The following is a 13184-nucleotide window of genomic DNA, read 5'->3' on the forward strand; positions in this document are numbered from 1 at the left end:
TTTCTACATAAAAATAAATAAGTTTAAATCGAATATTTAAGTGTTTTTTAAGTATAAATATATTTTTTGAAGTTGTAATTGAATCCCTAATTCAGCCAATGGCTGCAAAGGATTCAATGTTTTAGATACTAGTCAAGGTATATTGAATTCTATATATAACTGTATTTTTCTACATAAAAATAAATAAGTTTAAATCGAATATTTAAGTGTTTTTTAAGTATAAATATATTTTTTGAATTTGTAATTGAATCCCTAATTCAGCCAATGGCTGCAAAGGATTCAATGTTGTACTGCTCTTGTTTTTTTTAATAAATATATCAATGTCGATCACTGCAAAATATTTTAATCTAAACCTTAATTAAAGTCTCTAAATTTATTTATGATTGTTTTATTTTTTATGTTAAAATAGTTCACTTGATTGATAAACATTTAAAAACATGAATGTGTATCTATTTTCTCTGTATATCATGGTCCCCTACTTGGATTCTCTCCGATAGTGATGTCCTAATTAGTTAGGATGGGTTCTAAGGTAGTTACACAATCATTATTTTTTTAGGTACCAGTAGAATGGTAATGGTTGGAGACTTATATAGCGCATAATACATGGTCTCTATGCGCTCGGGACTAGATGTTGCACTTTACAATAACTTTCTCCTCCCCTAAGGGTCACTTCATATCTTCAGCAGCCAGTAAACCGGTGCACTTTCATCTGTCCACGACAGGGGCCGAATGAACCAGTACACCGGGGTAACCCCCTACTCATCTCGAAAGATGTACTGGGTTCTTTAAAGTGCACATGAGCATTTGTGTAGAGATGTACAGTAGGGTACAGAAAGTATAAATGCTATATATAATGCAAACAAATTTACCAATGGTCTTTCCAAAACTAAATACAAAAAGATATTGTGCTGAGGCATATGACTTTGCGTGATTCTAAATACTTTATTAGTTACATTTGTCTCACTTGAAAAAGGATTACATAACTGATCTTCCTCAACCTGATTGATAATCCCATAAAACTAGGCTGCTGCTACCTCATCGACAGAATCTATTTATCAATTATACACACATCTCAATTTGAAAAAAAACCTATGCACGCATTTCTATCAAAAAATGCGGTTTAGCTTCCTCTCTTCGTTCAAGGCCTGGGATTTGAAACGAGCCCTAGGGCAATACTCATTAAATATGAGATTATATACCTATCTTGGGATTCTGATATCTAATCCTAATAAGGCATGACCAAGAACATTATCAGTGAAATTGTCAAACTTAATAGAAGTAAAAAAAAAATCTCCTATTTAAATAAAAATTTATTGCCAGTACTTTTTTTTTTAATGAATTAGGATAAATCTTTTTCTCTGTTGTACTAATATGAATTTGCCAAATATATGTTATGTATTATAATTATTATTAAATTTTCCTAAATTCATGATTCAATATTTAATAATCAATCAAGATTATTTTGAGCTTGTAATGGCAAAAGCAAATTTAAAACATGTGTATTTCCCGACAAAGTTAAAGTAAGCATTGCCCTCAGAAATATGCTATCATTATGCAAATTATTGTCGATTATCTGGAACTCATTATGGCTAATCATGTGAATAAATAATCAAATTTTTACAACAAATTATAGAAAAATAAATAAGCAACTTACCTAAGTTTCCTTGATTTTGATATAAGTTGTAAAAAATCCCAGAAGTTGATTAAAATTAATTCAGAAAAGGTATAAAATATACAAAATTGAGACGCATTCAGGGCTGCATTAGCTCATGCGATGCGATGAGTAAGTTAGTGACTGACAAATTTATAATAGAACATTTGCAAAGAGCTACTACTATTCTGAGCTCGTCTAGCTTCCTTCCTCTTACAAAGAGGAAAGAAATTTGATTCAGACCATAATATATGTCAACAGAGGATCCTTGATTTTTTTCTTACTCTTCTGAAAGTGAACTTATGAGTGTTTACCTCGTAAATAGGATTAATTTTACTTAGAAGATTAAATTGATTATCTTTAGATATCATTGAATAGGGTGGGTTTTATATCACTCCATTTGTCAGTTGATAAGTTCTGTACTCATATTGCCTGTTCTTGAAAGTTGCACTCACAAGGGTTCGTTATATTGTTGAGTTCCTTCAAAAATAAGGAAGTTGCTGTGTTTTCCTTTCAACATGTTAGACGGGGTCTATTGTTTTTAAGCCAGTTCGTTCTGATTGTTTCCATCTTTGCTATAAATGTAACGTAACTTAAGCTATATGTATTGGTGTAACCAGATAGGGCCTATCCCTACTGCTCAGAAAAATGCATTTTTAGTACCCTATTAAAAAGACATGGTTTCAGGCAGTTGAACGACCTATAATAAAAGTAGAACTTTAAAAATACTGTTCGAATAAAACTGATAGTGTCCTTTTGAATAGTACCTTAAACGGTTTTTTTTTATACTAGTTATGCTTTATATACACTATTATGCTTTTACTAAATTTTTGATCTAAAAATGTTCTTCGTGACAGCAAAAGCAGTTCCATTTTCGAGTAAGAAAACAGCCTTCAACTTAGCCTGAGAAGAAAAAACATCTTTTTCATATTCATTTGAAACAATTGCAAAAAATTTGTTGGTACAAAAACAGAAGCTTTTTTTATTGCAGTAGTGAAAGCTAACAATGCAAGGCCTAAACAGATGTCAAAAGACTGTCAACACTTGCAGTGCTCCACCCTACAGATCACACTGTCACCTGACTGCGGACTGTAAATCTATTTGAGTTTACAATTGCACGCTCATTGATCTGTTTCATTATCAATGAACCAGAATGTCACAACTAGAACAAGGTGACACCAAATCATTTTGATTTATTTAAACTAGATTTAAATTAAATGCATGATTCACTGGTAGAAGATCCCAACACGGAAGTGAAGATGGCCAGCACTTAATAAACCCAAACCTGGCACCATCCTTTCCAATTACATTTCATCGAGAATCTGCTTTTATGTAAGCCAACATTCCTACAGTAAATCACTTTATGAAATGCTAATATTAATAATGGTATGAAAGATCAGTGTGTCTGTCTTGAGCTAAAAACCATCCGGCCATCCATCCATGGAATTTGCTAATTTTTTTTATCACTATTTCTCTGTTCCCTAGGGATAACACCTACAAGTATTCATGCTGTAGTAGATTCTGCACAAACCAATTAATTCAATCAATGCCATAACATCGAACCAGATACCCGTTTTTTTGTATTTTTTTTTTTACTTTTAAGTGACTAGAGCAAACTTAGAAAAAGTAGGCCTACCTTGCCTATGGACTCTCATGAAATTGACCTATAATATTAATAAGTAACTCTGTGATTTCATACAGTCAATCTGACCATGGCATGTCTATCTGAACAAAACCTCAAAATCTAATTGCACTCAGGTGCACATTTAAAAGCATCAAATTTGAAGACATGAATCAAGTCAGTTGTCATATTGATTTACAGATATTTTACTCTGTAAATCTCTAAATTAATTACAGTACTAACCAATTAAAAATAATATTCATTGTCTTTTCACCCTGTGGGCATTCTTAGAAAGACCATGAGGAGACATTAATACATAACTTATAAGCACAAAAGTAAAAAATGATTTACAAAGCTTAAATATATAACTAGATTTGAAGTAACTAAAGACTAATTCATTAAATTCTTGATCTTATAGTCTAAACATTTCTTAGATTACAATTAATGATGGTTAATTGTATAGCTATACTTGCATTCAGGGATGTATTTGTGTGGATAGGTGGAGGGGGGTGTGCCACCCAGCCTTGTAGTTTTCCACCCAGCCTTGTAGTTTTCCACCCAATTTCAAAGCTAATTTCACCCACGTTTATTAAACCCCCCCCCCCTTTTTTTTTCTGCAGTTGAAACCTTGTTAACTAGGCAAACTTGATATTTATTCTATGCAAAGAATATAGAAATGGTATTACTATTATCTGAGAAATATTTTAATTTACTTGAATCAAGGTTGGGACTAATTTTAGTTTATTTACAGACAATATTTACTAAAAAGCAGTGCCGCCAAGGGTAGTCATGGGCCCTAGAGCAGTTTGCTGCCCGGGCCCATTGGTTGGGGGACCGGGGGAGCCCCAGTGGGCAAAGCCCCTGGAAGCGCCCCAGTGGGCAAATCTCCTGGAGCTACAGCCTTTTAATGGGATTAGAAGATTAATTTAATCGATTATAGAGTGCTTATTTCACCAGGTCAGGCTAGAAATTTTTTTTCCTTGTTTAGCGAACCCGCCGACTGTAAATATTGATGATTTATTTTAGGCCAATTAGTGAACCCGCCACCACGAAAAGTGGAAATTTCAGGAAAAAATAAAATTTTTTCTTTATTTTTATTATGCCCTTAGCTGCCTTGAAATCGCCAAAGATATGTATATTTCTTCCTAATTATATAAATTTGAAGCATTCAAACATCTTATTTTACATTAACCAATAAAATATTTTTCTTAATTCTGCTTTCATGTCCTTTCCCAGGCTCTGGGAAGAACTACCTCCTCTACTTCAAAACTCTGTTAATGTTTCCTGTTTTAAGAATAATTTAATTAAGCATTTTATTTCATTTTATGTTTCTGATTAGTTCTGATTTTTTTTTTGTGTATTTCATTTTATATGAAAGATAGGGAAAAAATATTGTTCGGGCTTTCGCCCATTCCCTATCCGGGCAATGCATGATGTTTTTCTCCTATATGCTTTTTGCCAAATAAATATTATTATTAAAATTTTATTTTAATTTCTCCTCCGTCTGGATGATTTTGGCAAAACTATTTGCTAAATAAGAAAGCAAAATTTTATTTTTATTCCGCCCTCCTCCGATAAACTTTAAAAAAATAAGTATGCAAAACAAGGAATAAAAAAGTCTTGCCTCATGAACAATAAAGTGTAGAAACGTGAAAAGTAAAAGCTCTATCTTTCCTTTTATTCAAATGTAGAGCTATACTGGATGAATGTATACATTTGATCATTTTTCGGGCCCGGGCCACAGGGCACTTTCCCCGTCTGCCCCGGCCTCTTGGCGCCATTGGGAGTAAGAGTACGTTTTGAATAAATATAAGGAAAATAATATTTTTGTGAATAACTTTTATTTTATTTATAACAGTATTTGCATATAAGAGTACATTTTGAATAAATATTTAAAGGAAAATAATGCTAAAAAAAATGATGTTTTGACTCCATTAACCACAAATTCTGTCTTGGGACCATTGGCTAGACATAATGTAGGAAATTTTATATAAAAAAGATGAAAAGAAATGTTTGAGGCAAAGAAAAAGATAAGTTAGTTTCCATCCCATCTGCCTCCTTCTGTCAACGTTGCAGTTCTGTATACCATAGGCCTACTAGAATTGTGTAAGTGAATAATATATCATAATTACATTTTCACAAAATGATTCTATAACAAATATTCACAAATGAGGATCATTCTTTCAAGAAGTAATTAGTGATGATGTAAGTTATACAAAATTTATGCAAATTGTTAAAAAAGAAATTTTTCTGCTATATTCTTACCTTTTGTCCATGAGTAGTTGAATTTTTGTGGAAATGGTTTTCTAGGTAAAAATGATTGTTTCTTAAAAGATCGTCCAAAACCATGAAAACTTTTTGTAATGTGGGTTTTAACATACGCCCAACGGGAACTACGATCCATGATGTAAAGTGATGACACTTACAGATCCTAATGGTTGTTACAATGCTATTGTCCAATGCCACCCAGGGCAGAACCTTTAAACAGTAGTCCACACTTGCTCACAGTGTTCGAATGAGTACGATAAATAAATTTTCCCGACTAGACTTGGTAAAATTAACGGAAGCAAAGCATGCCTTTAAGAAATCTTAGGCGAGCAGGCAGTGTTTACCAATAGATTCTTGGTAATTATTTTGAGTAGCAGCTTCCTGCATTTTAGTTGATTGCGTTAAGCATGTACAATTGTGACTTTGGATGCTATCCAATTTTTGGAGTTTCTTAATTTTGTTATGTTTTTTCCATGTTGAAAATTAGAACTGTATGTGAGTTAAACTGTGAAACATAAAGCATACATGTAACTGCTGAAACGTAATATTGACGGATAGCGTTACAATTATAGTATATATATTCCCCAGTAACAAGGAAATTGATTCGAAGAAGCCTGTTTCACATAATGCACATCAACTCCACCCAAATAATTACCCACATTTTAATTTCAAGACACCATAGCGCAGTTTATTTATTGGTTTATTACCGGTAATATTAAAAGTTACTTATTTAGTTTTTTGAGTGTAAGCTTTCTTATACTGTTTTTGTCTTTATGAATTTTATTATATTTTTTTGACTTAACAATCCTTAGAATTGTTATGCAAAGAATATTTAGTAGGAATGAAATTATTGATGTGTCTGTAAATTTATGAGGAAAAGCTTTTAAATTTAAAGGTAATAGCTGACTTAAATACACAAAGTAACTAATTTAAATTAATGAATACTTTGTTCAATATTATGCACTCTCCACACTAACATATTTCAAAACATGTGACATGCCTAAATATGGTCATGATGACATCACATCATCACCATATATAGACACATCTTGACTATATATAGACATTATTTTCCTGAAGATGATTGAAGCAACTCGATTGAAGCAACTCGATTAAAGCAACTCGATTGAAACAACTCAATTGAAACGTCGAGACATTCTCAACCAACAACAGTTCTTTTCAGAACTCTACCACAAGCATTAACATAGGCCTATATTATTAGTTCGCCATGCAAACCTTCAAACAATATTTTATACATAGGTATACCATGGACCTATAGGAATACAATAGCTTTTTGTCAAGTAAAATATGATAGTTTTGACAGGGCATTAATGATATGTTAGTCTTCTAATAGCCCATCATGCCAACCAGGCCTCTATGCACTTTACTTTAGGACACCTATGGAACACACACTCAGACCCTGTGGAGAATCCCATTATATTGTAGCTAGTTAATATTCAACAAACTGGTGTTTAAAACTACCAGGTACCTACTTTTGTTTAACCATGTAATAACATAGCATGTCCTAGAATATCGGCTGATATTCAGGGCCCTCTGAAATATATGGCAATAATTTGATGCTTTTATCAGCGAAGTCTCTTAATGATGATTAGGGAGTGGAGTTGTTTTTTTTTTAGTTGTGGAAAAAAGTCCTCCTATCACAGAATTTGAACTTGGACCCTGGGATTAGAAGGCAAGCATCTTAACCACTAAGCTATTCAACTCCAATCCACTTATAATCCTGGTTGGAAAAAGTCAACTGTGAGCCCAGGTCAGAACCACTGTGTCAGCCACTCTTTTAGTCGTATAAAATATGTTCCATTTGAGTAGCTGAAAACTCTAACAAAAACCTGAAATATGAAATCATCTTGGCTTACCAAATTGCTTAAAACTAGTGGTAAAGACTCTGCATTTGGTAGTAGTTGGGAAGGCTTGCACAAAACAGATTAACAGTATGAATAAGAGATTGTGTGCCGTTAGACTGAACAGTGAGAACAGTGCTGCGAACTGATACTATACATTTGAAAAATGGAGGATTTAAATATTTCTTTGCAGTAGAATTTTGACATTTGTTGTATTCTCTATTGTATTGTAGTTAGATGGCCAATAGCTATAGTCACAAAACATCACTTCAATGATAACCACAAAAGTTATTACCTTTAACATCAAATGTAGAAAATGAATACAATTGAAATTCCTAACAATAGTGTTTCAGAAAATAGTCCATTTTAAACATTAGAAGAAACACTATGCAGTATTAATTTGTATATACTGTATACGGTAGTTTGAAAGTAATTTGTTTTGTTTAATATTGTGTAAAGTTGAAACTTAACCCAAAATATTGTTTTTTTGTACTTCCTTTGCAGAAGAGTTTCTATGTCAAGATGTAAACCGTTATACGTGTCAAGCAGACCGAAGACTCACCAAGCGGCTGTGTGTAAGGAGCTGGGGAAGCCCCTTCAAATCACTCATGTACCATCTGTCGTAAATTTAGGTGAAGGGCAGGTAAGGTATCTAAAAAGGAAGGATGCTATATCTCAAATACTTATTGCTGAAATTGTCAGTGTTCCCATGTTAAAGTAAGCTTTAGATGTTATGTGGTCTTTTTCTCCATTGTTGCTCATAAACTTTAAAACTAGACTGTCCTGTGTGTAAAAAAATAGGGTTATGTCCATCAGAACATAGTACACTCTTCGGAAAAGATCAAATGATTTTCTTGCGGATTCTGCCCAATTTTTGTAACACCAGGGGTGGTGCTATACTCAAGCTGTCTTTGGTTCCAAGTTACTCAGCCAAATATTTTACTTACTTCAACGAGACCATGACAGAGCATACATAACTTCTAATAATATGACAGAGGCGATGAATCTGAATATTTTAACCATCTTCAGGTCATCTTCAGGAAAGACAAATTTTACAGTACTTAAAGGTAACATTACATTTGAACTACTGTGTATTTAAATTTGAACTTTTAATTCATGTTCCAGGTAAGGATAGCAGTTCACTCATGTGGAATCAACTTTTCAGATGTACTTCTAGCAGCTGGGTTATACCAGGAGAAACCCCCGCTGCCTTTCATACCTGGTAAGGTAATCAAACTACGAAGGAAATTTGTACTTTTAACTAATTAAAATAATGGTATCGATTGATTGAACTAATTTGATCTTTGTTTAAATTTCTTCAATGATTCATTTTTATAATTTATTTATTATCTTTGGTGACAAGTTCTCATGGTACTAACATCACTTTGACCCTTTTACACTGTTCTGGTTTTCAGATATTTATTTTAAAAAGCTGTCCCAAATAGCTGTACTTTCCTAATATTGTTGTCATCAATTACTTCAGTGATTTTCGATTGTGACAATCATTAATACAATTATTTAATCTTGAGAGGTTGTGAGTAAGAAGACAGCCCCTGGTCTACAGTAGTAATTTAGAGCTGGACATTTTAAATTGATTTAGTAAAATTGTCCTATGGATACTCTTTTTGTACAGTAGTAAAATTGTTGTACTATGGATGCTCGTTCATTGATAAGTCTTTGGAGATATGAACTAAAACTCATTTACCAGAGCCGTGGGGGTGCGGAATGTGGCCGCACCCCCCAAAAATGCAAAAAAGTTCCGCTGGTATAGGCCTAAGCCTATGCGTGCCTAGTACTAAAATTGAAAATAGTAGAACTCGATTAGGCCAACAAAATTATATAAACTTTTGATATGCCTAGTAGTAAAACAAAATAAAAATTTATTTTTTATCTCAAATATGAATAAACACTACAGTAATTCAAAATAAATACTGTGTATTCTTTTCCTTCCTTATTGTTTACGTGTCGGCACTAATGTGTCCTCGTACTCATACTGCCGTCATTTCATTCCACTAGACGAATTCACCCAAAATGCGATTTTTGATCCCAAGGTCCTAGGCTCATTTCCGACAAAAACATCTCCACTCCCTAAGCCTCATAGAGAGACTTCGCTAATAAAAGCATCAAATTATTTCATTTATTTAAGGAGGGCCCCTGATTGCAGGGGGAAAAAAAAAACAAAAAAACCAGAGTTGAAAAACTTCACATCTCTGCTTTTTTTTTCTTCAGACTTCAACAACTCCCTCCCTAAGCCATAAGCAAGTCCAAGATCCATTCCCATCCTGATAGAATTAATCACATGCTTTGGAGGGGGTATGGAAATGGGGAAATATAATTATAACTAATTTTATATGTGAAACTAATTTTTGTGCAGTATTTGTGCGGCTCATTAAATTGTTTTTGATTATGTGAATTTATATTTGCATATAAATCTTAATATATCATTAACATTAAATGTTTGCCACAAGTTATTAATGTCCTTTTGATAGCGTTTATTGGAATTAACCAATTATGTACCACGTGTTTGAATTCTAATTTAGAGACATTCGCATTAGTGACTGTCAGTTGCACCTATTAGAACATGAATCAAAAATTGACATTTAGCATTAGTCATCATCGCTATTATCTATCCATAATGAACATGGAAGAATCTATTGTTATTGCAAACAGACAACTGTTTAATTCCACAGGAAAGCTATCTTGCTGAAGTGTTAGCTCACCAGGTAGAGAGTATGCAGTCCCTGATTGTTAGTCAGCACTGGCTATGCCATTCCTGACAACCTTCCCAGCTTGTTTATATATTCCCCGAGCCTATTATTCTTATTATCCCATCATTCTCCCATTACCCTGTCTGATTCTAGGCAATAATACGTAAATGACTACCTCTGATAATGAAAGCACATTTTCCCTCTCATGAAAAAAATGTTTGTACAAAAAAATTCTACCAAAATATTTTGCCAAATTGCTATTTAATATTCTATTTCAGATTGTAGTTCATAAGAGCACAACAGATGTCTTTTATTGCATTTAACATCTTTGAGTCTGTTGCTTTATGCTTGTTGAAAGAAGTCTTCTTTTAGCTGTTTTTGTCAAGCTTATATAAAATAATTAAATATAAATTAACACTTAGTGTTCATGTAAACAGCATCCGATAGCAACAAATATGCCAATTACAATTGCTGATAACTCTTTAAAATAACATAATGGTACTTGTCTTATGCTTTACCAATACCAGTAAATTGTATTTTTCTGCAGTGTGTTTGTAGTGGTCTTTTTATATGCAGACTTCTATGCTATTTTTTACTGCAATCTGTTCTAGTAATTATTTCAATATTTATGCCAGAAGAAGCAGCAAATTGGTTTTTTTTTTTTTTTATACAAAGACAATTTTACCAAAAGTGATTAATGTTATATAATTAAGGCAAAATTAAGGTAAAGTCGAAACACAAACTCACAGGCCATAGTGGCAATTTCTTCCTTGGCGTTTCATTCTTTTGCTCGAATTTCCATTTCTTCATGGTGGCTGGTATGTTTACTATTTTTATTCAAAATCATTATTGCTAAGTTAAAGGTTGATGAAACAAGAGATAATAAAAAATCTCACCTTTCCTAATATCACAATATCTGCAAACATAATATATATTAAATTTAATGTATTTCCTTTTAATCAAGTATGTAATTCAAAATCTAATAAACTACAGAGGTAAAGAAATATCTACAGAGATATTAGGCTAATCTTGAAAGAACTAGTTCAAATAAATTAAAGCTTATGTTAGGAATGAAATCTCAATGGATTTGCTTCTTGATGTAATTCTTCCTTGTTCAAATTTTTTTTTTTGTGTGTAAATTAACGAAAGTAATAAACGTACATCGATGTGCAGTTGTGAAATGAGTATGTGTGCATGTGGAGACCGAAATGTCAGATTTAGGAGTTCGTTACATTATACATAAGTTTGTACTATGAATCTTGTTGAAAGATTTCATGTCAGAAGAGTCTCCCTAAACAGTTAAATGAAGGGGGTAGTTTGTTTACTTCTTATTCACGATTTCACGACAACGATTACTGTACTTTCTTTGTTTTATTTTAAAATAAAATATTAAAATAATTTCTATATCTTCTTTGGAGATGTTGAGATGCATGTTTTTTCATGAATTTATCAGTCATAGCATATAGCATGTTGACAATATCAACAAATTGATAGCAGTTATATGGTTTTTGTTTATATCTGTTACTTGCTTCTGAATCAAATTCGTCTGTCTTTGTCCACTTCTATTTCAAATTTAAATTGAACAACATTTTCAATTGTTGGATGAATGAAATTTTTGTGCAAGAGATATCAAATTTGGACTACACAACATTTTTTTTTGTCTAAGGTTGCATGCCCAACATTAAACATGGCATTTACTTATTAGAGCCACTAAAGAAATAGTTATATATTCTTTTGATTTCTTTTTCTCATTAGGATCTGAGGTATCTGGTGAGGTGCTTGAGGTTGGCAATGGAGTCAGCAAGTTTTCAAAGGTCAATATATATTTTCCCTTTAAAGTTAGAATATCTGTGATGAAAAATCTCTGGGAAAAAGCCTTTAAAATCAAATTACACTATTAATTTGGTCATTTAAAATGGATCAAAATAAGTTACCGACTTCCAATGCTCAACCTCTTATAAATGCTCATATTATATTGATGGTGTTGATGTGCATTTTTACCATTTACAGTGACATAACTCAAAGAATAACGTGTATGCTTTTCCTTAGTATTTTACAATTTTGAAAATGAAACTAGATAGTTCCTCCCAGAGGACTAACAGATTGCAGAAAGTGATTGAAGGGTGGTAATAATTAATTCCTATTTACCTCTTAATTACATTTTCTATCATTAAATTTTGGTGTGGAAATATTTGAAAATAAAAACTTAGCATATATATATACTAATTATTATATATTTCCTTGTGATTTTTGTGTTGTTTGAATTTTAAACGTAAAGACCATTTTCTTCCAGTTTCCTGCCACATTTCATGATACATATAGATATTTTTTTACAAGTATTATATGTACTTAATTTTCTATGTAAAGCTAATTTTAGCCAGTTATCTATTTATACAAAAAATAAATATTAATTCAGTTGTCTTACCTTTAATTGTATTTTATAGGGAGATCGTGTTTTAGGATTACTGAATCTGCAAGGTTTTTCACAAGAGTGTGTAGCTGATCAAATGGTAATTAATATTTTAATCAATTGTTAATTAACATCAATTATCTGTGATTGGTTTCCAACATTTCACCAATACAAAATGACCACAACTTCACAATTTGTTATCTTTTACTTGATCATTTTATCCTGGAGGTGCCATACATTTTCCAAATCATTTCAATCAAACGTGAGGTAGGGCAAAACATCACTCCCATTTCAATTCAATCGTTTGTTGCTCCAAATGCCATCGAGGGCTGTTATTTGCCAAAACAATATATGTACAAAAAATATAATACAAATAACGACAATACAAAAAGGACCTTTATGCATAAAGGAAATGTGCATCTTCGGGTATGGATGTTACTCCACTAAGATCCTAGTGACCGGCATAACCCAACCCTATCAAGCTATATACATCATGGGGCTCATTACTTATATTAAATTTAAATAAAACATATATAATAGTCTTTACATACTACTTAGTACATTAGGCTTCTGTAAATAATTATGAACAAAATTCCTAATTACCTTTAGTGTGTGTGGTTTCCAAATAGTTACGGTTTTTTCCCAAGGAAATTGCGTTTAAAGT

General features: G+C 32.3%; 1 protein-coding gene across 2 annotated transcripts in view; it reads left to right on the plus strand.

Annotated features, from left to right (window-relative positions):
• LOC117107850 (quinone oxidoreductase-like protein 2 homolog) overlaps positions 1-13184 on the plus strand; it is a 45321-nt gene that overhangs the window by 19930 nt on the left and 12207 nt on the right. For both annotated transcript variants that reach the window (XM_033249648.1, XM_033249647.1), the window contains exons 2-5: positions 7907-8045; positions 8528-8624; positions 11866-11924; positions 12555-12620. In XM_033249648.1, coding sequence (XP_033105539.1) covers positions 7907-8045; positions 8528-8624; positions 11866-11924; positions 12555-12620 — 361 coding nt within the window. The remainder of the gene's footprint in view (positions 1-7906; positions 8046-8527; positions 8625-11865; positions 11925-12554; positions 12621-13184) is intronic.

The sequence above is a fragment of the Anneissia japonica genome, unplaced genomic scaffold (genome assembly GCF_011630105.1).
Source record: "Anneissia japonica isolate Jap-2015-1 unplaced genomic scaffold, ASM1163010v1 scaffold288060_len1141017_cov207, whole genome shotgun sequence".
NCBI classification, from domain to species: domain Eukaryota; kingdom Metazoa; phylum Echinodermata; class Crinoidea; order Comatulida; family Comatulidae; genus Anneissia; species Anneissia japonica.